This window comes from Squalius cephalus, assembly GCF_949319135.1.
Source record: "Squalius cephalus genome assembly, chromosome: 5".
In the NCBI taxonomy this organism is placed as follows: Eukaryota; Metazoa; Chordata; class Actinopteri; order Cypriniformes; family Leuciscidae; genus Squalius; species Squalius cephalus.
Genome location: NC_137126.1, coordinates 19512515 through 19540241, shown reverse-complemented (window position 1 = coordinate 19540241; position 27727 = coordinate 19512515). Strand labels below are relative to the sequence as shown.

Sequence of the window (27727 nt, the reverse complement as noted above, 5' to 3'; positions counted from 1 at the left end):
AAAAAGTCCTAATAACAAGCCAAACAAAGAAAAAAGATTTCTGTTCAAATGGGTTTTTTTAAGCAAGGATGCATTAAATGGATCAAAAGTGATAGTAAAACATTTATAATGGTACAAAATATTTCTATTTCAAATAAATGCTGTTCTTCCAAACTTTATATTCAAAGAATTCTGAAAACAATTATCACAGTTTCAGCTTTACCATCACAAGAATAAATTACATTTTAAAATATATATTTAAAAAAATATATAACACACACACACACACACACACACACATACATACATACATACATACATACATACATACATACATACATACATATATATCTTTTCTTTTTTTTTTAGTTTGGATTCATTTTAATTATATATGTTTCACAATATTAATGTTTTTATTTTTAATTAAATAAATGCAGCATTGGTGATCATTAGAGACTTTCCAAACATTTTTAAAAATCTTACTGATATAATATTCAATACTCCAAAGTACTGAACACTACAGTATTACTATTGTACATGTCCAAAAACATGGAATTACCATGTTTTTTTTCTGTCAGTGTATTAACTTCTCAGAGACCAGCAAAGACGTCAGTCAAATTCGGACCAGCATTTATGGTTCTCTTTTGTGGTTTTGAAGAGAAAGCTGGCACAAACTACAGGCACTGGTCAATTCCTAAAATATATTTAGGTTCCCAACAGTCTACAGTTTGTAGACCTGTTATAATGCTGGATTGCACTGCTATTATTATAACATGGACCATCATATAATATAAGGTTGTTAAAGGGGACATATCATGCTAAATCCACTTTTTTAGCCCTTAAATGCATTTTGTTGTATATTTGGAGTGTTTAGAAGTACAGAAAAGTTGAAATTATTCTCTTCAGGTGCTTCGTTGATATCTTTATATTCTGTTTTGGCCTTATTTTTCAACCTGTTCCGATTTTTCTGTTATCTATGACGTTTTGTGAACTATTACGTCACAGTATTTGCAGCGGAACTGCCAAATAAGGACATTGACTTCCAGCCCAACACTTCGAGCAATCCGCCATTTTTATTTCTTGCTGCAATTTTGTAGTCCAAGCTAAAAGATGCAGAAGTTACAAGAGGGTAAGTTAAAATGTTCGGTTGTTGGATGTAGTAACCCACACGCATCATTACACCGTCTAATGTAGATGAACTGCCGCGATTGTGACAGGGCGCATGTTTAACTGAAAGAACGAGCAGAGAGAGAGAGACCCAGTCGCGCGCACGCACTCTCTCTCTCTCTTCGGAGCCAGGCGAAAGTGTAAACAAGACACCGTCTCCAAACTAGACGCCGTCTTGCTCAAAATAAATCGACACGGTGATAAAAGGTCGGAAGACCAAAGTTTCATGTGTAAATACAGTAACACACCATTGCGATACATCCATATGAAGACGTTGTTCTGCAGGTTCGTCGTCTTCATTTTCATCTCGCTCCGGCTCCGACTCTGGCTCGAACATGTAAGGCTGGCTGGACAAGTCTTCCGTTGTTGACATTTTGTTAATAACGTGTGAATAAAAAGTTTCTGTGCCGCTAGATCAGGGGTGGGCAAACTTTTTGGCTCAAGGGCCGCACTGGGTTTTAAAATTTGACAGAGGGCCGGCCCAGTAGCAGATTATGAAACACGATCTCATGAAAGTGCGTATCTATACCACAAATTTTATTTCTCGTGCCATTTATACGCCAAAAATATTTTTTTTTTGCGTGCATATGCTGCGCACTGTAACCCCCTTGGTTAGGATTAGGGGTGCAGAGCACGTGCCTATTACATGATGCAAACAGTTGATCGACCCCATTGACTTCCATAGTAGGAAAAAAAATACTATGGAAGTCAATGGGGTCCATCAACTGTTTGGTTACCGACATTTTTCAAAATATCTTCTTTTGTGTTCAGCAGAAAAAAGAAATTCATACAGGTTTGAAACAACTTGAGGGTGAGTAAATGATAACAGAATTTTCATTTTTGGGCGAACTATCCCTTTAAGTGCGTATCATATGCACGCGAAAACTGCGTTTCAAAAGAACTACAAATAGCCTACAATTCGTGGTATTCGCACTTTCATGAGATCGGACTGAGCAAACACATTTACGTTGTGGCAACGTCTGCGAGAAATTCAACAACTGAAAGACGACATTCTGACAATACATTTTTTATGCTAGATATCCCCCATTTAGCATGTTATGTTTTGAGGTTAATTTTTAATTAGTAAGATGTTCGATAATTATAGCCTATACTTTTTAAATATTGTTTATCCTTATTATTATTGAATGGGCCTAACCGTAAATTAGAAACAAAACACCTAACGTTAAATGTAACGTTACACTTAGAAGAGTAAAAATGACAGAAGGTTACGTTAATTCAACTTTATTAAAACTGCATGGCAATCAATTTGCACTTCCAAAAGTCATACATTTGTGGGGAAAAAAACGAAATAAACGAATATACAAATTTATTTTAAGTATAATAAAATAAAACATAAAAAGCAAAGGCAGATCAGAACATTTAATGAACAAAACCGGGTTCTGTAGTTACATGGCAGACAGGGGAGCGTAAGTTAGTCGAAAGCCGGGCGATAAAGGTCGGTAAACAGAATCAGTCAGGAGGATACATCCACAAATCCAGAGTAGCAAAACTAAATGGCAGACAAATCAAAGGAAAAACTAAACATGTGTGCAAGCGGTTACCAAACAGTTTTTCCTCTGTGAGTTTTCAAAAAAAGGAAAAAACATGAACGTGCACCAAGTCTATGCGATTAAGTTGCTGTCTGTTTGGTTTCCATGGTGACGCGTCTAGCTTGTTACGTGACACACCGCAGTCACAACAGCGCTGAATGAATGATGATCTGCTTTTATGTCATTTTTCCTTTTTACATTTGTTAGCTATGGCATGAAATATCTGATATTACGATTGTCAAATATATGCAACGCAATATATATATATAACGCAAAGTATTGCAAGAAAAAGGCAAAATGAACGCGATCTTAAGACAATTTTTTAAATACTCGACGGGCCGGATTAAACAGCCTAACGGGCCGTATGTGGCCCGCGGGCCGTAGTTTGCCCACCCCTGCGCTAGATAATCGTATCTCTGCTATCAAACTACAAAAATGGCCGAACGGGGTGGAGTTGAACCGAGTGTCACCTCTGCATCCTGGAGAGGGGGCGGGGTATGAAGTGTCTCAATTGTATTTAAAGAGACCGCACCAAAACGAGTTGCTCTCAGACGCACATCAGAAAAGGGGTAGAAAAGGGGCCTGTGGAGCTATAATAATGAGGAATTCAGACCCAAGCATTGCAGTTCCGCTTTATATAGACTACAAATGTATGATTTATATGTAAAAAGGAACGATTTAAAAGCATGATATGTCTCCTTTAAGGTGTTCCTCTGTCAGCAATGCACCATTTCCTATCCCATTTGCTCTTTCTGTGTGTTGTAACCACGAAAGACCACCAGGGGGGGATTTTATGTGCTCTTAAATTTGAAACTACTATTTGTGAAAAAGCTTCAACAGCTGTAAATCTTTTTGTGTCTTGGCACCTCAGTGGCCGTTCTTTTGTGCCTCACCGAGAGGCAGCGTTTTTTATAACTACACTGGTCTTTTTTAGTGTCTGGGTTTTTATACTCATGGCATTTACTCAGTAAGCACTCATTGTGGTGCTAAGAACAAAAAGAGAGCTTGAGCTCATGTTACACACTCAGCCTTTAAGTGCATTTCAACAGCTTTCAGTTACCTTTTTTTGGATAGTTACAGAACAATCAAAATGCAGAAAGAGTTAAGCTGTGTTTGTTAGATGTTATGATGGAGCATTGATACTCAGTCTTACATTCCTTTCATGCTTTGAAGCAGAAGAGTCATGTAGCTCTCCTTTGTGTTTGTTTGAATAGCATGGGCCTGCCTGCAAATAAACCCTTGATCCCTCTATTGACCTTTACTGAATTAATGAATGAATGCGCATATATGTTGTCCCTACAAATGCTGTAAATGTCCCCTAAGCTTTTAAAAAGATCTACCCAGGTAGTAGAGGACATAATGTTCTTCTATTAGTAAAGTAAGCATTTATTTATCTAGCAAGAAAATCGAAATAGAAGAAATAGAAAAAAGAAATAGACTTCAGAAACAGCTATGATGGTGTCCTAGTGGTTAGAAGTCTAACACTAAAGTCACAAAAGTCTGAATCCAGATTTACTTTGTGGTTTTTTTATTTTATTTAATTGGCATCTTTATAGAACAGCTGGTCAGCAATGACACTGCTGTAAGTTTCACAAACCACACTTTTACTTCCTCATTTTAAGACAGATATCAGTGAAAAAGATCATCTGAGTTCAGTAGGTCAGAGTCAGCTGTTGATTCAGTATCTGTTCTAATGAATTCAGACTGATTCAAACCAGTAAATCCACATTGGTAAGCCTTAAGGATTTTTTTTTTAAGGCTCATAAAAGCAGTGTTATTACCAATAAGTAAAACAAAAATTTTAAATTCTGTTACTGAAATAAAATTAGGGATGCTCATAATTGACTGGTTAACCGACTTTAAGAATTTTCAGTTAAACGGTTTAAAAAGTCATTTTTAAAGATATGTTCAAATGTTTGCTGCAAGGTTAAAAATACACCACACAAATAAAATTGTGTTTTTGAGAGAAGAAAAAACAGACAAGTCGCATGTAAGTCTGGGAATCATTTGGAAATAATGTAAAATACCGTTAAATAAAACTGTAGGCTATTTTAGTTCCCCTCCAACAAATCCTATAAATTTAACAATATTCAGAACAGAACATGGATGAAAAACAAAAAAAAAAGTAGCTATATAAACGTCAAGCAAACACAAATTAATTTAAAGTGAAACAGAAACCGATGTTGGACTTGCGTAGCCTATACCTCCCTCAATCGGCACAAATCCAAATGTTTCCATATTCGTAATGTACTTTAATGTTAAACTATTATTTATTATACAGTATTTGAACATAACACAAAATAGAAGTAATTTGCTTTTGAATCTGACTCCACTCATGGTATATAAATGTTTCTACAACAAGACATGTTTATGCCATTAAATTCGAACCGCAAACTGATATAATTTCAGTAATAAAACTCATTGCATCGTTTGAGCAAGAAAATGACACGTCAAACCCACACGGACTCTACGGCCACAGACCTCCACTGAGAATAGATTAGAAACAAGTTAGAAACATCCCTGGCCCTATTGTGTGTTCACTTTTTAATGTTGTGATTTTTAAGTAACTTGACAATTCTTTTAGTTACCAACAAGAGCGCAACACTCTCACCTCAGATTTACACATTTAAACCCATTTTACACTATTCTGCAGATTTTACCCCCGAAACAGCCCACAAAATATGAATGAAGTACACCAAACCAGTAGGTTTATATGACTTGCCACCCACTGCTGCTGACCTGAGACCAGATTTAATGGTCTTTATATATGAGGGAACCTGATACTAAAAAATGCAAACTTAGAAGCTCTGAACAAAGACTCACATGTTCTCGCATTGCCGTCTCCACAGTGGGGGACATCATGATGACACAGGTCACCGTGACCAGCATGAAGAAGAGGGCGTACATGAAGCGTGTCGAGGTGGACTGTTTGATCTTGGGACAGCAGCCGCAGCACAGGGAGCAGGCGGCCGATCCACAGCAGCAGGCCAGCTGCAGAAAAACATCAGAAGAGTGAGCGGGACACATGCAGGTGCTTAATAATAACCCTTCACAAACCATTACAATGATTTACAAATAAACAATGGATTTTAAAGCACATTTAAAAGTATAAAAAAGGCAGTGTTACTGTAAACCAGTGACAAAGACAAAACAATCTTTTTAAGATGAAGAACCAATGTACTGTTAAACTGAGGAAAAGCATTGGAAGGGACTCTGAACATCTTATTGGCCGGTATCCCCTTTAGCAGCACAAATGCCTCATTCCTATTGGCTGTAAGGAATAGTAGAGCTGGGCTGTTGTTACTATGAAGCAGCTTAAATCACATGACGCAAGATACAGACATAACACTAGGCTCTGAGATCAGAGTGAGGGGATGCAGTATCAACAAACGTCCCTGGAAATCGCTTAATCTCTTCATTTACAGTTTGCAGACAAGATCATGCAAGCAGAGAAAGAGAGGATAGAGATATGATATTATGTTTATAGGATGTTATAAATACATAAAATGTATATATTTATAATATTACTAAAATAGCTTCAATCATTTGGTGCTTTTCACATCATTACCATCATTTCACAACTTGAACAAATTATTTATATTGTAATGTTTAAAATAATAACTTAAATATAATTAGGGATGCATTTAGCCTATATTATAATGTTTAAAATAATAACTTAAATATAATTAGGGATGCACCAATATGAAGAAATTGGCCAATACCGATAATTCTTTATATTTGAAAGCCGATAACCGATATATTGTCAGATAAATCTAAATCCAATTTTTTTTTTTTGAGAGCCTGATTACAAAAACACTAATCTCACCATTAAAAGCCATGTACCAACATGTTCTCATTATAATTTTATGTAGCCTATTTAAAAGACTTGCGCTGCACATGTATTTTCCTTTTGGAAGTGATTTCAATCATACTTCAAGCAATTAAAAACCATCATGGTAACCAGTGTGCATCTGAAGTGTCTCAGCTAAAGTAAATAATCCATTATTTATCGGCTTTAATATATCAGCCAAATTTTCTAATCGGGCCGATAATGAGAATATCAAAAATGAACATATATCAGCCGATGCCGATATGGTGGCCGATATATCGTGCATCCCTAAATATAATATAATGTAAATGTGTAATACAGGTATTTTTATTTAGGTTTCTAGATCATACCATTTATATGACTTATTCTGTTGCTATTCTCCTATGGTTATTTTAATAATAATTATAATATTATGTGAAGTTACTTATTTTATAAAGTACAAAATCATCAACCCAGAAGTGAGTTTTTTTTATTAAAAATGTTTTATTGCATGATTTGTCAATATAAAATAAATCATTCATATTATATTTAGTGTTATCCAAAAACACACACTAATTTATTTACTTGTTTGGAATGGGATCTTTATTTTCAACAACCTAAAAGTTAAGAAATCAAGATAATATTTGACAGTAAATGGCACATCATATTAACTATGTGATGACACAGACAGCAGGAATCACAGCAAAGGCAGGCACACTATCTCCAAAAATCAGACACATCCCCCTCTCCAGACAGTAGGTGGTCAGCACGTACGACCCCGACCAATGACAGACCCATTTCTCCACAGTACCGCGGAGTCCCACTCATTGGTCAACACCGGTCGAGTGGTGGGACAGCACTCTACATCCTCTCGCAAACAAACCATCCCCCACATCTCCTGCCCCGGAGACAGTTCTCAACCCCCTACAAAGAGCCCTTCTCTTACCCTCTCCCGCAACCAGCAGGGGTCTGGGTGAAAGGTGACAGACTACTGGTAAGGACAATAACCTATGGACCATAAACCTATGGTTTTCCTAACAATTCGAGCTGTGAATTTCTCAAGCTCCACAGAAGTGTGTGGAGGATCTTTATGAAACTGCATCCAAAAGTTGGAAGAATGTTGTGTTGCAGCAAACAGATTCTAGGTTTGTTTGTAGTCCCGCTGTGTTTACACCCTGCAGAAAAGCTGACCATAAAATAAAGATCTAAATCTATTAGAGAACTGCTGGCTGCTAAAAACAGTTACTTTTACTTCCTTGCAGTCAAACATGTGCAATGAGTTTGGACTCTACAAAGACAGTATATGATTTGTGGGAAAAAAGCTAACTCAAGCACTGGCTAGATTAGGGCCCTATAATTTCCAAGGTGTGGAAAACATGGATCAAATTGCAGAAAAATGGAATTATCACAGAATATCCTATTTAAAAAAAAAAAAAATCTAAGGGTGTGTTCACACTTGTAGTTCGGTTGGCTTGGTTCGTTTGGTCTGGACCAAAAAAAAAAAAAAAAAAACATTTAGTCCTGGTCTGCTTAGTGTTCAGATTGGCATTATTATCACCAAACCTAAAGGCATAGGGATACATAGGGGTGGAAGATGGCTGCCGAGAGCGACTGAAGAAAAAGATCAAAAGAAGTAAACTGCGTGGGAATGATGTCAGCTTGTATGATGTGTTGCCTATTTTGAGACGGAACTTACTGAACATCCAAAACTATGCTGTGTGCTGGGCTAAATGTGCTCCTTGTACGAGTAGCCTGAGATCTCGTGAAGAGCTTATAAAATGTGTCAGGAATCCCTCCGTCACACACACAAATGAAGATCTGCTGCGAGGAGACGCGGTTCTGATGCCTGTGCCGAACTGTGATGGGCAACATTCACGACTATGACAAGAAAAAAACAGATGCGTGAGTTTTGTTTTGTTTTTGGTTCGTTTACATGTCTTTGGTCTGTGTTGCATTCATATTTCTTTCAAACCGCACCAGAGTTCGTTTAGAAGTGGAACGAGACCCATCTTTTTAGCGGTCTCGGTCCGCTTGTTTGGTGTGCACCAGGGTTCGGATGGCAGCCTTCACACTTATTCAAATTAACCGCACAAACAGAGCAATAGCACCATGGTTTGTTTTAATCGAATCAAACATGCCAAGTGTGAACACAACACATCCCATATAAGTCCCCCATAATGTGTTTAAATATGCTGATTCTTTGCTGTAGTTTCAATAATTGTCAAATAAAATGATGAGCACAGAACCATGTCCCCGTTTGGAAAAATTCCAATTGATTAGAATTTTTTTTAACTCTATCCGCCGCCATTGAAGTAATTTTCCGCCATTCCGGCAATCCATGTTTTTGCTGTTATACAGTAGGGAGCGCTGTTATGCATATTCTGAAAGAGTACAGAATCTTCAGATTAAAACACAGGCGAAAAAAAAGCAGATGTAATTACCCATTACCTAATGTAATTTAGAATTTTTTAATCAAACAGTACATTTTGTTAACTTTTCATAGGAAATGAAATTTATTAATTATTATTATTTTTTTATTTTTTTTGGCTTAAAGTATTGCGATAGTATCGTGAACTGTATCGAACCTTGATTGAGTGTATAATTATAATGTTACTTGTCAGCCAAACAAATCGAACACAGTTTAAAGTGATCCTTGGTGGATTTTGCAAATGGCCAAGAACATTAAGACACATTATTTCACTAAGCTCAAGTACTATCATGTCGAAACTCAGAGGACAATTAATCTATAGTCCCCATGTCATGAATAGCTGCTTTGTGGGTCTGTTAGCCAGGCAATTGTACAGCTGAGGCAAAAATGTATTACTTCACTGTTTGAAGTGTACACAAAAAAGTGCTCTTTTTTCCCGTGTGAAGAGTACCCATAGTAACACTGAAGAGTCAAACCTTCCCAACTAGAATCACATGGCACAACGTTGATGGATGGATGCCGATTACTTGACAGCTTTTTCAATTGCAAATACAGAGTAACCCAAAGGCTCATGGGACAAGAGTAAACACCCTCTAAGATGGTAATGGAGGGAGAGCGATAGAGATGCATAAAGGCAGTATGGAAGGGCGAGAATGTCTCACTGCTACCCAAAAAGTCAACACAGTCCTGCCACAAACGGCACCTTTCAGTTCACTAGAAGAAGAAAAAAGATCACTAACTGAGATTTGAGGAACGTGTGAAAATCCCATAGACTGTAAAAAAATATGGACGTAGTGTCCGTGACGTCACCCGTGTTTTTTTCTGCTGTAAAGTTGGGTATTTTAACATGGGGGAGATGCAGATTTGACTCACTTTTGCAGCCAGCCTCAAGCGGCCAGTTGATGAATTGCCGTTTAATTCACTTCCGTGTTGGTTTCAAGAGAGAGACAGGGAGGTTGCCGCTTGGAAAATCCACATAAATTGTTCCTATAGTATAATGCACATTTTGTTTTGGCCTATTATGGTGATGGTTCATGTGATTGGTGTTATTTCATGGCATTTCATCAGTAAAGACCAAGTAGCACACTGGAGACGCTACACAGTCATTGGACTTCTCATGTGGGAGTTCAGACTAATCAGATCTTACAAAGTTCTCATGTGGGAGTTCAGACAAATCAGATCTTACAAAGTTATGTCAAGGCCTGATCAAGAACAGTGTGCCACTCAATTAATTATAAACAGAAAACGAGATAATGACCCTTCCAGTGCAAAGCTGCACCAGTACTGTCTAAAGCCATGAATGTTTACACAGCACAATATTACTGGGCAATAAAATTAGCTTTTTTATGCAGAATGCATCATTACGACTGATTCATAGGACAGTCATCCATGACTCAAACCCAGACATCTGAAGGAGAAATCAGTTAGATTTACACAACATTTCCCAGCAGGACAAGACAAAAAGACAAATTCGAAAGACAAAAACCTTTTCAAACGCTTGAACACAACAAAATGCCAAAAAAAATCATGATATTCTGCTTCACATCTTGACATCAGATTTCTTCAAACTGTTGCTAGATGTCTCAAAGATACTTCACCCAAAAATTCTCTTATGTCCTCCCAGATTTACAAGACTGAACACAAACCAATATTTTTAGAAAAATAATCCATCTCTGTCCACTTTCAAACACTTCAAGAGATAGTCGAAAACACATTCGACCGGATTGCTTTCACAGTGTAAACGCTCATGTGGTCAAATGCGTTCGAATCGCCACAAAAGACCGCTTTCTCTCCAGCTGACCTACTGCGTAAACATTATGGGAAGCGCGCTAGCCGGACGGGATTTAAACTTTGTCGGCTGAAGACCCAAGTTTGGTTTGAATATGAAAAACGTACCAAGCACAATGTTCTCTCACCATTCCTGATTTCTAACACACATTTCGGCGTGGTCTTGTGGCTGTCAGAGCAGAAACGTAAGCTGCTGCTCTTCGTATGTTTTTCTGTTTTCTGCGGTCGTGTTCATATGTAAATTGTACAAGCTTATTTTGTCTCCTTTGTCTAAGTCTCCTTTGTCTAAGCTTAATTAGACAAAGCATAAGCTTATTTTGTCCATAATCGAAAGGTCTAAAAAAGCCCAAACATTTACCCACCCATAGGCCCTCCCCTCAATGAAATCAGGACAGAAGTGGTTGAAAGTGGACAAAAGCAACGGATTAAAACACCAGGTAATAGACAGTAGTAATCACTTTGTGTGGTTTTATCATAATGTTATTGTACGTTGGTGTGGACGCTAGTTATACGTTAGTGCTACCAACAAAAGAAGTGTAAAATAATTTTTAAAAAGGTACCATGAAACTGACAAGTAAATAGTGTACAGTGGAAGTACAAGTTGACCAAAAACCCACAACACAATGAAATGAACAGAAATGAAGCAATGCTCTCCTGATCTTATGAGAATTACTGTATACAGTTCACCCAAAAATTTGCTTTTTGTCATAAGTTAGGCCTACTCATTCTAATGTTGTTCCAAATATGTATGACTGGCTTTCTTTTTTGTTTATTACAGTGAAAAAGTCAGTAGGCCCCAATTATGTTTTGGACCCCATTCACTTTCATTGTATTGACAAAAACAGTAGAAAAAAAAAAAAAACACTCTTCAAAATAGATTTTTGTGTTCCGAACAAAGTCAGTCATACATGTTTGGAACAACATGAGGATGAGTAAATAATGACATTATTGCGTGAACTATCGCTTTAAGTTATGGACAACACAGCTAAATGATACTGTCCAACCTGTGTGTGTTATGCCACTTTAATTGCTTTGATATTATGACAGTATCATGATTTCAACCATTTAACTGAATGCATTGAATTTGGTGTTGTCTTGTGAGGTTGTTTAATGCTCATTTGAATACGGAATCTACAAATGTTAATAAACGCTGCTGTTGTCGTTGCCATAAAGAGGGAATACATTAGTGTCAAAGTTGGATCAACAGTTAAACTAAGCGGGTTATCTAATGATAGCAATTAGTTAACAAACACTGAGACTACGCGATGCCAATCCCCCCCCCCGACTCCACACATTTGTGGGGCCACTGGCTCCTGACAAGCTTAGCACTAATGAGACAACACTATTGATGCTGAACACTGACTGCAAGCTCTCTCTTTTTACTGCTAATCTTATGCAAACAAGCAGCCACATGGATCCAACCAGGAAATGAAAAGACCACCCGCGGACGCCACCACGTACAAATGGTCTACAAGACCCTCAGAGAAATTAGTACACTGAGAATGTGAAGTAGACAATTACATTATCAGTATCGCTCATTTTCCATATCTAGACCTGAAGGGCTTCCTGGTGGAGTGTCCTCCAATACCATCTGTTTTATTTAGGTTCATTTTATCAAATTTAATTTACAAATGTGGCTCGTTTGGAAACAAGGACAGACAGGGAGTCAGGGACATATTTGTTCTGACCAGAATGTTAAATGAGGACAAAAGGAGCATGAAACATGATTAATCATAGTGATGACATAATTTCCTGACCGTTAGAAAAAGTCATGATACATTTCTGGTTGGATAACACTGACACCGCAGTTGATGGAAACATACTATCTTATAAAGTCAGTGGAAACCATCACCCTGTTGATAAAACTTAAACCAGCCTAAGATGGTTTGCTAGTTTTATGTGGGTTGTGCTGGTCGTTTAGCTGAAAAATGACACAAAACCATCTAAAACCAGGCAACAGACCAGTTCGACCAGGCTGGGAGACCATCAAAGCGTCTTAGGCTGGTTTAAGCATTTTCTCATCAACAGCATCTTCATAGTCGGGTGTGAAATAAAGAAATAGGCTATTTAGTTCTGTTAAATAAATACTGGACTAAAATAAGGAGTTTATGAAAATATGTTTTATATCATGCAAAAATGATGTAAAGCATATTTGCTACCGAGAACTCATGGCTGTTAACTGATACACAGAACAAACAAGGATGACACTAAAAAGCTGCTTATGTAGCCTATTTGAAACTGACATACTTATTAACAAATACAACAATCAAACATTTTAAAAGAACGGAACTTTTATTATTAAACTTTTTCCAAAGCATATGTGTACATCAGCATCAAATGCTATAGAAAATAATTTAAATAGGAGACACCGATTGTTCCGCGCGGTTCACGAGTCACGACAGTGATGTTTCTACATGCTGTACAGTAAATGCATCACTCACCTGAGACACACAACACGCGGTACACATGCTGACAGCGAGCCAAATCCTCCTTTACACACACTAATCCAGTTCAAATGTTTTGCTCGTGAGATACGCGAGTAACGCGACCGTCGTTCGTGTCTGCTGTGCTCTCGCGCTCCCGCGATCAGTCCTGAGTGCACGCGCGCCGCTGCTCACAATAGACTGTGTGGCGTGTGTGCGAGCATTCTGTCCGACACTAGTGCGGAAGTCTGAGAGATGATGACCGAGATTAATCCGAAATCACAGATGCGTGTTTGGTTACATTGGTGCTTTGTTGTTTAAACCAATTTAGTATTGACATTGCATCCAAATCAAATAATGTCCTCACTGTATATCACTTCCGCTTTCGTCATAATGTGAGGTTTCGCATTTCCCTTGAACACAATGACAATGAAAAACATGTATTTAAAGCCGCTATTGTAGCCCGACCGGACCAAATTTTTTTAGGGAACAGGAACACGTTTAAACTATGTATCTGTTATTCTAATTTGGATATCGTTGTTTTAGATCATTTAAAAAATGTGGGTTTACTTGTAGCCTATTGTTTACATGTTGTGTGTCTTTGGCACAAAAAAACACCAATTTGCTGTGGCCTATCACTGGGAATGTATGAATTACAATTCTCTGGAATCAGGACCAGTGAAGGTTCATAAACTTCTGTGTTTGGATAATTCTGAAGAGATTTCTGAACATCTTTGCATTGATTGTCAAACTGAAATGTGTTCTGATATTGTTGACGAAATGCCTGTTTTCAGCAAAATACTAAATATATTATTGTTCAGAGAACAAGTTTTTTTGTTGTTAAAAGACTATGAGTCTACGTTTATTGAACAGGTCCATGCCTATAGATTATTTGACAAAGCATCTCAACATGTATGGATAGTGAACAAAGACAACTTAAGGAATAATTCTTTGTTTGATGCACAGATCTCCTTTTTCTACATAGTTGCAAAAAATGAACTTGTTTGAAATACTCAGTAGAGATTTATGCGATTATTTAGCCTATAAAGGAATAGTATATTTTATCAGAATGAATGTATATTTTTAAACCAGACTTGGTTAACATTGATGAGTTAAAGATGACATGTTAAATTGTTGTTGTATTTTCAATTTAAAGATGGTATTGCAGTGTATGTACTTGTTAAAACATTTCTAGTCAATTTCTATTGAAAATGTCCGTGCAGATTATTTGACAAAGTATATCAACATGTACAGATGTCCTATGGTGCTGACTCATTTTTCTACATTTTTACAAAAAAATGAATTTGTTTGAATTGAAACTCAGTAGAGATTTATATTTAAGAAATATTTCTTGTATTTTCATACCATTGTTAAGTTACTATTGCATTGGAGACTAAGAGCTGTTTTATTCAATTGTATGTTTGATGTATTAAAATATATTCAAATTTTATGTTCAAATAAATTCATAGTCACTTGGTTTTTGGAAAAATATCTACAGGTTTATTTTTTAAATTTCATCTGCATTACCATTTTAAAATAAGTATTTACATTATTTACATTAAATCAACATAAAACAAATACACTGGGGTTGTGTGATTAATCACCATAAGGTGTTAAATGTGTATACTTAAGAGTGATGATTTCTCAACACCTTGAGTGATTAAAATGATACACTAATGCAGTTATAATTAATGCAGTTTTGAATAATAAACACTTTCGTCAGTGTTGTTTTAACACTAGCAAAGATGGACCTGTATGTTCACCCGGAAAGTGATCATTTTAACACCCATGGTGACAAATCTCCCAACGTATTTTTGCTGTGCGGTTGATGGGTGGGAGTTTACGAAAATTAACCATGGTTTTACTACAATCAAAACCAAAAAAAGAAAAACATGGTTAGCCTAAACCATGGTAACCACATATGGTTTTGCTACACTAACTATAGTTTAACCATTGAATTTGTTGTAAAACTGTGGTCATACAAATAATCAATCTGCCAAAAAAAACCAAAACATGGTTACTACACTTTTACCACAATAAAACCCATGGTTCATTTTCATAAGGGTTTGGATTTGCTAATACAATTATTTTCCAGTTGGCTGGCAGTGACAGCAAAACAATGCCTCTCCTAACTGTGTTTGACTCCGTGTGTAAAGTATGCAAGTTGCAGACAACATCTGTTTTCAACAGTAAGTGATTGGGTTCAATAAACTACATGTAGGTTGATATATATATATATATATATATATATTTATTTAATTTATGTAATACTAATGGGATTTAAATGGTGTTTGGTTACGTAAATGCTAACTGTAAATCTTAAACTCAACATATCACAATGTGTTGGTGAAGTGTAGCCAGTTCTCCAGAGCAGAGAGAAGATCCAGGCAGGTCTGTGACACAACAGCACCTCACTCAGGACTATTGATGCGGTTTCAAAACAAGCCAAACTGCCTCAAAGAACACAGGACAGACCAATCTGTAAACCATTAACTAGACATTAAATCCTTAAAAGCATAGCTTATTAAAATTAGTTTTAATTTTTATTATAAAACTATTGTATTTTATAAAACTATTATATTGTATTTTAATAATTATTACAAAAAAATGAAAATGTATATGCTTTTTGTAAATGCTAAAATGATTACTGAATATACTTAGTGACATAAATGGGGGTGCATATGTGCATAACTAATTAAAACAGACAACAGGCAAAACTACATTTTTCTATAATTTAATATTTATAGTACATAAAAAAATAACTGAAAAACTGATTGACACATAAATACGTTCCTTTCCATTCATGCAGGACCGGTGGAAGAAAACAGCATCCAAATCACTCAGAACACCAGTTTCTTTTTAAGGGTACCTAAGAAATGGAACAGTGAAAATAAAAAAAACATTCATGACCATGTGGGACACCATTTTCATTATACATTATCCTTATCCATTATATCTCAGTGTAATCTAAACAGAGCAACAATTCCCATTTATCTGTTGATCTTTATATGTTAAGCAGCACTGGAATTGATTATTCTGAACATAAAAGCATTTCCCTTGGAACACTGATATAAACAACACGGATATTTCCAATAAAGAAACCAACACGCTACCAGACGCATTTATCATGTGTTTGTGCATGTTTTTTTCACCCTGTTCAATACTGTCACGTTTTCTCTTGATTCCAATCATCAGGTTTTCTTTTTCTTTCAGGACTTCTGTTGAGGAGTTTGGTCTGGGAAGCTGCGGTCCCGGGGTTGGTCCTGGCCTATTGCTGAAATACCTCAACTTCAAAGCCTGAAACGAAAGTATACATTCGTTCACTCTCTCTAAAGGTAGATTAGCTCCAAGCATTAAGTTGATTAAACTGCAACCCGGTTATTGGCACCTGCGAAGCTGTAGTGCGTGTGCAGGGGTTAAAGGTGAATAACCCCTTCAGGAGCTCCAGAAGGTCATCGCCAGCTGCGCTGAAAATGTGCTCCAGTGGCGTGCCAGGAAATAGTTTAAATGACACATAGTCTGGGAGACTGGACATCCCCTGAAACAACAACCGGCAAATCAATGATTCTAACTCATTTAGACACACAGATTTCTCAAGATTTGACATATGAAACATTAATGTGTCCTTTTATAGTATCTCAAGTAAATGCTCAGTCACACCAAGAACGATAAAGATATAGGTAGCGCCTTATTTTACAGTCCTGTTCCCCATGTACATATTATAGTTATTATAACTTGGTAATAACAGGTACTTACCCTGAACCTACCCCTCAACCCATGTGGTTACCTTATATTAACCAGTCCTTTCTTAGGTAACTACACTGTAAGTACATGCAAGTGCATAAAATAAAGTAATCAAGGTATATTTTTTAAAATCGTTATAAATTTAAAAGAACAGCAGAGTCCAGACCACAACTATAATGATAAAAAAATGATAAAGAACAAAAAATCAGATTTTTTTTCACCTGATGAACAATAAAACATTGACAGCCAATCAAATCTATCTTGCTTAACGAGCTTGAGCATTGACAACATTAAAATACTGCACCTTAAAATAAACAATGTAATTGTGAGATGGTGTGGATGCTAAGAATTATCATTTTAGGTGTGAACAGGCCTTGATGCTTTGCTTTCACGTGGAACCTCTCATTACAAATAAGTAGATAACTACAACTCACAGGCCATGTGTCCTCTGTTGGTGTTCCCAAAGCTTCGAATATCTTCGTCAGCTGGTCCAAGTCTGAATCTCCAGCCAAAAATGGCAACTAAAACACAAGAACAAATCATTCTTAAAATCAAAATGACCAATTCTTGTTTTTTTTAATGGTATATTGCAGTATTATGAATGATTTATCCATGCACATTATTATGTTTTTTTTTTATTTATTTCATGTTCATAATTTTTCATTTGGTTCCTCATAATATTTAACCATAATAACTTTCCCCCCTCTCTTGCAGCAACATCTCTTCTGTTCTCTGATGATGTATTTACTGGTGCGAGGACGGGACAACCTGTCACTCACATGACATCACAGCAATAGCAAACCACAACAATCCAATCAATTCCCGATGGGCAAAATCAAGTCCCGCCCCACATTTTTTCTTGTTTGAGAAGCTGTTTTACTCAGATGTAACGTCAAAATAGAGAAGAACTATCGCAACTTCCATTTCATGCTGACTTTAAAATACATGTTAATGGTCTGATTGGTTTTCAAAAGAGCCAAATGGCTTTACAAACACTGTACAAAGATCCTCACCCTGAGTAAAAGCTCAGCAAGAATGCAGCCAACTGCCCACATGTCCACACCCACACCGTACATCCTGGCACCGAAGAGCAGCTCTGGGGCACGATACCATCTGAGAAGTACCACACAACATGAAAAAAAATCTAACAATAGCATAATAAAGAAGATCCAAGTAATATAGTAAATGTTAACACGTCAGAATTATCAGAGATTTCTACAAACCTTGTAACAACTTGATGTGTATACACTCTGTTCGGGCTTCCAAATGCTTTGGCTAAGCCAAAATCCGCAAGCTTCAGGACTCCATTCTCATCCAGTAGCAAATTATTGGGTTTCAGATCCTGAAAAAAAAAATGATGATGACTGAAGGTGCCAGTTTTATACAGGAACTTCAGTTTTGGTAGTTCAAGTAGTTCAACACAACCATTCAAAAGTTTGGGGTTGCTAAGTTTTTCTTATGTTTTTGAAAGAAGTCTCTTAAAGGAGAACTCCGGCCAATTTTTTTTAAAAATTGTCAATTTGGAGTGCTGTCAGTACAGAGAACAACGACAAAAACCAGTGTTGCCTACACCGTGTTATCCTCTTTTTAAAATTTGCACCCTGTTGACTTAAATGGGGCAAGTTTTAAACCTGCTTTTAGCCTCTTAACATCCTTGATGTGTCATTACAAGTACAGTAGTCGATTGTTGAGTTCATGCGCATGATCATAGGTACTAAACCTATGTGCGTGAACTCGACAATCGACTACTGTGGACTTCGACCGAAAACAGGATGTAAATACAGGTATGAGCGCTGGCTGAATAAACATCATTTTTATTCATATCTTTCACATCTACTGCAGTCAGATTCACTCGTGTTCACTCTGAAGGAATCACTCACATGACCTGTGCACTTGTAATGACACATCAATTTTTGTTGTTGTTCTCTGTATTGACAGCACTCCAAATTTACAAAAAAATGAGCTCAATGTTAAAATTGACCAGAGTTCTCCTTTAAGCTTACGGAAGCTTGTTTCCACCACTGATTAAAAAATAAAGAATTAATTGACTTTTGTTTGTTCACAACTCACAACTGTGAGTGTCAGAATTCACAACTGTGAGATATAAAGTCCCAAATATGAACTTGCAATTTTGAGAAATAATGTCAAAATCACCAGAAAATGTCAATTGTGAGCTAACTTTCTTCTCAGAATCAGACTTTGTAACTTGCGATTGCGATTTTATATCTCACAATAGTGAGAGTTTATGTAGTCAGAAAGTCAGAATTGTGGAATGTAAACTCAAAAGTCAGATTTGTGTGAGAAAGATCACAAAAAAAAAATTTTAATTTATTTTATTCTGTGGTAGAAACAAGTTTCCTTTAGAAACAAGGCGACATTTATTTGATAAAAAAAAAAAAAAAAAAAAAAAAAAAATTATCTCAATTTAGAATATATTTAAAAAATTCTATTTGAATATATATTAAATTTAGTTTATTCCTGTGATTACAAAGCTGAATTTTCAGCATCATTACTCCAGTCTTCAGTGTCACATGATCCTTCAGAAATCATTCTAATATGCTGATTTGCTGCTCAAGAGACATTTCTTATTATTATCAATTATGTTAGTTGTGGATTTGTTTACAAGCAAAAGGTTTAAAAGAACAGCATTTATTTGAAATATAAATCTTTTGCAACATCAATTTATAAATGTTTTCAGTGTCACTTTTGATCAATTTAATGCATCTTTGCCTAACAAAAGTATGAATTTCTTTCTTTAAAAAAAAAACATCTTACTGACCCCAAACTTTTGAACGCTAGTGTTCATAATTAAACACAGAGCAGATATCTTAGCGCCTCACCCTGTGCAGGATCCAATGATCATGCATGTATTCCAAACCTTGTAATGTCATTAGAATGTATGCCTTTATATTGGCTGGCGTCAACACGAGACTGGTGTCCTTTATGATCACCTGAAACAGACCATAATACAACAATGTATTTATATTACTCATTGTAATAGCACTGATCAAACAAATGATAGCGCTGAAAAACATAATGCTTGTTATTGTGTTGACATTGACTTTAATTCTGAATGGTTTTGCTCTGTGATAGGTTTGTTGTTAAAACTACTGAAATGAACAATATACGTCCAAGTGCATTCCTCTGCCGTCACCTCGAGATCTGTCTCCATGAAGTCAAAGACAAGACTGATATTGGATTTGTGTCCAAAAGCATCCAGCAGCTGAAAGCAAAAACGGGTTCATTGATGTCAGTATTATGCCATAATTAACAACAGTACATCAAAGATTTATATGCATATAGATATGACTTACACCAATAATGTTGGGATGACTGAGCTCTTGCAACAACTTAATCTCTCGAAGAGCTGTTCTGTTGATGCCTGGATAACAGAAGAAAATATGTAAGACTCAAATTAAACTGGTGTGTGTGTGTGTGTGTGTGTGTGTGTGTGTGTGTGTGTGTATATATATATATAAGATTATATTAAAGATTAAGATTGATCCAAAGCGCACCATCTTTCGCCTCGGTTCTGTGTCCCACTTTTATCTGTAAACAAGAAATTCAGCGTTTGAAATGATGGAACTGAAGAATGATAAAAGCAAAAAACAAAATGGCAACTCTTTACAATAAGGTCTCATTAGTTAACATTAGTTAATTGCCATCAACAAAGAGCAGCGCTTTATTTTAAAACATTTATTAATTTTTGTTAATAAAAATATAATTGTTCATTGTGTTCATGTTAGTTCACAGTGCATTAACATTCATGTATTAGTAAATGTTACGGTTAACATTAATTAATATTATAAATACAGCATTGTTTATTGTTAGTTTATGTTAACTAGTGTTAACACATGAAACTTTAGTGTTAAGTGTTACCAACAAAATATATAATAAAATATTCAACTACCCAATGCAAAATAACAAGCGAAATATGATCAAAAGTGATGGTTTTGCCGCAATAATGGGAAGTGTCTTACCTTTTTAATAGCAACAATGGTGTTTGTGGTTTTGTCTCTTGCCTTGTACACAGTTGCAAACTGCAAAATAATGGTACAACATTATCTGTGAGCTGCAGGACACATTGATAAAACTGAAGATTAATATGCAGCTGCTGCAGATGCAGGCTGTCCTGTTCTATTCGACCGAACAACAGCTCAGAAATATCAAAGTTATGTCGTTTACCTGTCCTTCACCCAGAAAGTCCAGCTTTTCATAGCGCTTCGATCTAGACTTTACATCTAATGACATGATATCAACTGCAAAACTGTTCTTTGTGAAAGCAAACTTCCTCCTGTATCAGAGAATGTCTAATGTATTAAAGAGCACTTTACACTTCCGGGTCAAATAAAAGTCCCACAAGTGGAAACGGACATTTAAAATGTTAAACAGCTTGGATGTGTTTATTAGCCAATATAATTTTTTATTGCTGCATGGTTTGTTCATCATATTTTAATAACATAATATTCATTTTGATAATTTAGTTATTAAATAAAAAAAATACGTTTTTATATGGTTAAAATGTTGTGACTGATATTACAGAATATATAATAAACGGACAATGATTTTAGGCAGTATTTTAATTTAATTTATGTACCGAAGACCCTTTTTCCATTTTGCAGTTTATTAAGGGCGCCGACCCTCACAGAGAGTCACTTATATAAAAGACCTCTGTTAGAAAATATTTTCAGCGAGAATCTATTGACGAATTGTTTCAAAAGCAAATCCTTAATTATAAATCCAATTTCCTTGCTTGCCTTAATGACACATTTAATTTGAAATGGTTGCTTTCATAATTTAAACGCAAATCGATGTTGCGCATTACGACATTAATAGACACATTCCTGCAGAGGGCGCTGTTGTCAAAGCAAAAACACGCTCGAGCGTCTCTTTTCCTTTACATGCCTAGGCCTATTTACTAGAAACTAAATATTAATAGATTAGTATAGAATTTAAATCATAATCTAATCTAATCTAAATAATGTCCCGTTATGTGTGAATATCGAGTGAAATATTATTGTCTCCTGTTTCTTTGCATTTAGGCTATTTTTTTCTTTCTCTCGCAATATAGGATATATAGGGAATTTTTTATCACATAATTTTACATGTCTGAGCGGCTGATTCCAATGAGGATATGTTCTTCCATTTTTGTACATTTGTAGAAGTGGTCTGTCTTCAGTGGTCTTTTAATTCTTCTATTCAGTTTTCTATGTGTAGTAGCCTATTCTATTCAGATACAAACACAGAATTCAACACTGTCAGCAACAGGCACAACAAAGCCTATTTCGATTTTAGCTCACAGTGAATATTCAACCAGTCCAGCAGTGAAAGCCTTTAATTAATACAATCAATATGGATCTTCACAAAGAATTTTGATATATTGATCATTCTAGTGCGTTTAGAAGTTTAACAGGCTGTCTGTAGAGTAATTATTACACAATTGTTCTTCTAAAACATATCCCCCCCTAATACCTTTTTTGTTTGACTTGTTTACTTTACGCCTTCTGTCTCCATCAGAAGTTTCCCATCTCAACAGGAAGTGGTTAGCACAAGCTGTTCTTATGAAGACGCCCACTTCCTTTGACTTTGATAAACACATTTGTGGTTGTGTGCACTAACCCCATCAGATAAATTTTCTTAACTGCTGCTAAACCCAATGTCCTCAAATTACAGAATGACTTCTGATTGTTTTACAATGAAAATATAGCATTTTTTGATTGGTGAGAATAAAATCTTATAGTTAAATGATGCTGAACTAGTCATTCATTTGCTTGAGAAACATCAGAGACTCATTTTGTATCAGCTGCATCAGACTGGCCTCATTTGAAATGAGTGATGCAGCACATTTGTTTTCTTTATGTGCTTTGATTATAAAGCAAAATATCTGTAACCAAACAAAAAAAGTCATTGGAATCGAATATGTATGTGCACACATTTATTGAAAGCAGCAATGAATACCGGATATAACACATAGGTCCATTGTCACCACAAGTTTAAGTCATCGTCTTCTCTACGGAGCGTATGATTGTTCATTTCAAAACTTCTAGATTTAATGATGAGAAACTACAATGTGAAGAACAGGTGAGCAAGGTTAGATAATAGTGAAACTCTGCAAATTAAAGCCATTAAAAAGGTTTTGTCATGGGCTGATATTGACATCTGTAGTTATTTTTTTTACAATCCAAATCTAGTTTGTGAAACCTTAAACCATATAGTTAACAAGTCACTTCTGAAAATGAAATTATGCAAACTGTTTTATGTCCAAGTTGTCCCAAGACATTTGCTTATAATGTCACAACTCATCTTAATAAGGTTAAAAATATACATTTCTCAAAAGCATAAAATAAGCTGCAAACTTGCTCACAGTCGAGGTTTCAATCATTAAAATATCTATTTACAAGCTACTACAAGACTTTAGCAGCATAAAGCCACAATCCTGGACATGTTCTGCAACCAAAAGCTGTATTGCTTCTTGAGAATATGCAACATGTCTGCTCAAGTGCTGCGGAAGAACTAACAATAAAACCACATATTAGTGTGAGAAACAAACTGCATATGAAAACCTCTCACCTACCGCTCTCTTCACAGATCTGAGGACTAACATGCGGTCTTTGTGTCTTTAAGACAAGAAATGGCCTACTCTATACAGTAGGCCTATTCATTAAATGATTCAGGCCTGAGACCGGCAATATCTTGGTCACAATATAGGCTAATTTCCATTATTCATTATGGGGGTTATATGCAAAAGAATGCCATATTCTGTAAAACAGGTCGCTCCTTAGCTAAAAGTCCATAGATGTCGAATATGAATTAATTACACTATGATATATGTAAGGGTTATGATATATGAACTTGGCGGAGGCAACCGGCACGCCTCGCCGTCGTCTATTAAGGTCCTGTTCATCGTGATCCCATTTTTCAAACTTTAGTGTGTAATGTTGCTGTTAGAGCATAAATAATATCTGTAAAATTATAAAGCTCAAAGTTCAATGCCAAGCGAGATATTTTATTTAACAGAAGTCGCCTACAGTGAACGGCCGGTTTGGACTACATCCCTCTACTTCCTTCTTTAATGATGTCACTAGTACAGTTTTTTGACTAACCTCCGCCCACAGGAATACACAAAAAAAAGGGGGCGTGGTCTTGTTGCGCTCCCACGGAGAAGAGGAAGAGTTGCGTTTGTAGAGTGTGTTTGTCGCCATGTCGTCGAGACGCTGTTATTTTCATCCCGGAGTCCAATCACCTTTGTTTGGCCTTCCCTGAGCGCATGCATCTCCACGTTATGGTAAGAGGCGTGACCTTTCCGGGCAACGTGCGCTAAGCTGCTGTCGAATCACAACACAGGTACCGCTGGCACAATCAGAACTCGTTACGCATTTCTGAAGGAGGGACTTCATAGAAAGGAAGTCATCAGCCCGTTTTTAGGACAGTGAAAACAGCGGTATACAGATAAGTAAATTGTGTGAAAAATACTGTGTTTTTTTACACGCGAAACATGAACACGTGTTATATTGCACACTGTAAACACAATCAAAGCTTCAAAAACACAGGAAAAACGGGACCTTTAATACCTGACAATGGACACCTCGAAGGGCATTAACCAGCTTATACCATGGTCACTTGCCAAATAACACATTTTTAAAACATTAGTTTATATTTGAATTAGTTTTACAATCGAAATCTAAAGTTTTTACAAACAATAACTTGGTTTCCCTGGTTACGCCTGACGGTTAGGTGTCCTCTATCACTTTTTAATGGACACCCTGCAGCCAATCAGAATCGAGTATTCACCCAGACCATGGTATAAATATATATATATGTATATATTAGGGCTGTCAAACGATTCATCGAGATTAATCGCATCCAAAATAAAAGTTTGTGTTTACATAATATATGTGTGTATATGGAGTATAATTATTTTCTATATATAAATACACACACATGCATATATATTTAAGAAAAATGTGTTATTTATATATAAAATATTTATATATAATATAAATTATATATAATATAAATATATATACACAGTATATACATGCAAATATTTCTTAAATATATACATGCATGTGTGTGTATTTATATATAGAAAATAATTATACACCGTACACACACATATATTATGTAAAAACAAACTTTTATTTTGGATGCGATTAATCGCGATTAATTGTTTGACAGCCCTAATATATATATATATATATATATATATATATATATATATAATTAATCAGATATTAATTCATGACTCAACATCATGTCACCTGTAAGACTTTCGTTCAACTTCGGAGCACAAATGAAGATCTTTCTGATAAAATTAAATGAAACGCGTGTTCACGAGAGCATCACATTCACAACGCATGCGATGAGAGTGGACACGAGATTCATATTTTGTAGATAAAGTGGTAGCCTAAAATTTATTTTTCTTTTCCCGCGTACAAAGCACTCGCGTCGCTTCATGGAATTGAGGTTAAACCACTGCAATCGATTACTTTAATTATTAATTATAACTTTTAATGAATTGTTCTACCTTATGGGGCTTGAAAGTGGTAGTTGCATGGCTGTCAACGAAGGGACAGAAAGCTCTCAGATTTCATCAAAAAGATCTTCATTTGTGTTCCGAAGATGAACGAAGCTTCATCTTCGATAGCTCTTTGATACCAATCTTTCATTTGAAAGCTGTTTCTAGCATCTGTAAAACCGCATTCTTCCATCTTAAAAATATATCTAAATTATGACATAAAAAATGCGGAACAAGCTCATGCGTTCCTGACCTCAAGGCTATTATTGTAATGCTCTACTGGGTGGTTGCCCTGCACGCTTAATAAACAAACTACAGTTGGTCCAAAACGCAGCAGCTCGAGTTCTTACTGGAACCAGGAAGTATGACCATATTAGACCCGTTCTGTCAAAACTGCACTGGCTCCCTATTAAACATCGTATAAATTTTAAAATATTGCTGATCACTTACAAAGCACTAAATGGTTTAGCTCTCCACTACTTGATCGAGCTCTTAACGCATTATAGTCCTTCACGTCTACTGCGATCTCAAAATTCTGGCCAGTTGATAATACCTAGAATATCAAAATCGACTGCTGGCGGTAGATCCTTTTCCTATTTAGCAACTTTGGAACAGTTTTCCTTACAGTGTCCGGGAAGCAGACACACTCTGTCAGTTCAAACCTAAAAACGCATCTCTTTTACCTGGCATTCATATAGAACATTATACATTTCTATTATTCAAATCAGTTAAATGATTATTAGGCTGCATAGATTATGTCAGCCGGAACCGGGGACACTTCCTCTAACACCTGATGCACTCGTTACATCATAGGAAGATTGGCATCTATGCTAATGTTAGTCTTTCTGTTTATTCCGAGGTTTACTGAAGTCAGCCGGATCCGGGCCGTATCCAGATCAGCCTGGACCCATCCATGACGCATCCCTGAAGTGCCAGCCTCATCAGCCCAGTGAAGGCCTCATCGACACGACAGTCGTCGGCACTGATCCTCAGCGAACTCGTCTCCATACCGGCGTGATGACTCCGACTTCCAACCAGATGGAACTGGATAATGTTCTGATCCAATCTGACTTCTGACCTGTAATGCTGCCTGAATCATAATCATACACTATTCTCTCTTTGGCCAGGTTGAGCCTGGTTTCTCCCAAGTTTTTTTTCTCCATTCTGTCACCTGATGGAGTTTTGGTTCCTTGCCACTGTTGCCTTGGCTTTTGGCTTGCTTAGTTGGGGACATTTAATATTCAACAATATTACTGATCTGCCTTACTTAAGGTGGATGGTGACGCAGTTTTCTTCTAGAAACAAACTTTGTTGTGTTATTTTTATGTTATCACTGTGAAGCTGCTTTGATACAATCTGTATTGTAAAAAGCGCTATATAAATAAAGGTGACTTGACTTGACTTGACTTTAAAAGACATGAGGGTGCTTCGCATGCTATCGGAAATGTCTTCCCACTGTCGCATTAAGTGCTTTGTGTTGGAAACAACAGGAATATGGAGGACACCAGGTTTATTCTTGCTTATTTATTGGGAAAATCTTATTAAAGGCAAAATTATATTTAGCATCCCATTCATTGACAACCATAAATATTCACCACGCAATAGGCTAGTCAGCTTGCTGAAGATTCTGGAATTTCGGTCAAATACAGACTATTTTCGCTGTGTAAAACATAATACGCTTAAAATGATTATATGTAAATGCAGTGCTTTAACGACAAGTCGATGTAGCTGTTGTGGAAAAACCTAATAAATCAGTCACAGCAGCAATCGTTCTCCCCTTCGCCATATTTAAAGTTAAGGGCCCGCCCAACTCGGGAACTTGGGTATCAAAATAATCCCAGAGCTTCCCAGTGGTAAATACAATTTGAGAGGGTGATTTTGTCCAATTTTTAATATGGAAACCGATTTTTGGGTGAACTAACCCTTTAACGCTTTCTTCGATAAGCGGATGCAATGAGACCTGTTTTCCTGCTTGTTCATATGACGTTCGGCATAAAGCCGAAAAACAGAGTAGTCCATATGCACATCACACAAACCTCTAAACTCTTTACATGTGGTATCCATGGCAACCTTGAATTGAATCTCTTTGAATAATCGACAGCTTCATTGATTTTCAAGGTTGACCAATAAGAACTATTTACTAACACAGTCGAGACATTGATTGGTCGTCAAGGGAGCAGATGCTGACCTCTATATTGAAGAGGTCTCAGAGCGTCATTACATTCTCTCTCAATCAATACACAGCTCAGATGTAAACACCCATCCTGTCTAAAGGCCAGAAGAGGTGAATAATGTGGGGGATGAGTGATGACAGTTCACTTC

At 36.4% G+C, this 27727-nt stretch overlaps 2 protein-coding genes across 3 annotated transcripts in view; both read right to left on the bottom strand.

Moving 5' to 3' along the window:
* The window catches only part of serinc5 (serine incorporator 5), a 31093-nt gene extending 17560 nt beyond the window's left edge, over window positions 1–13533 (bottom strand). The window contains exons 1-2 of one of the 2 annotated variants that reach the window (XM_079871159.1): window positions 13162–13533; window positions 5520–5687 (exon numbers count right to left, since the gene is read on the bottom strand). In XM_079871159.1, coding sequence (XP_079727285.1) covers window positions 5520–5687; window positions 13162–13188 — 195 coding nt within the window. In that variant the 5' untranslated portion in view covers window positions 13189–13533. The remainder of the gene's footprint in view (window positions 1–5519; window positions 5688–13161) is intronic. The other variant, XM_079871160.1, reaches the window with a different exon arrangement.
* Window positions 13534–15862: 2329 nt separating this feature from the next.
* cdk7 (cyclin-dependent kinase 7) lies at window positions 15863–21232 on the bottom strand. The gene is made up of 12 exons (XM_079872914.1): window positions 21073–21232; window positions 20868–20927; window positions 20403–20436; window positions 20202–20269; window positions 20042–20110; window positions 19728–19838; window positions 18111–18229; window positions 17901–18000; window positions 17322–17408; window positions 16532–16681; window positions 16296–16440; window positions 15863–16012 (listed from the first exon to the last, which is right to left on the bottom strand). The coding sequence occupies exons 1-12, from the start codon at window positions 21136–21138 to the stop codon at window positions 15984–15986; spliced, it is 1038 nt and encodes a 345-aa protein (XP_079729040.1). The 5' UTR covers window positions 21139–21232; the 3' UTR covers window positions 15863–15983.
* Between the last annotated feature and the right edge of the window lie 6495 nt (window positions 21233–27727).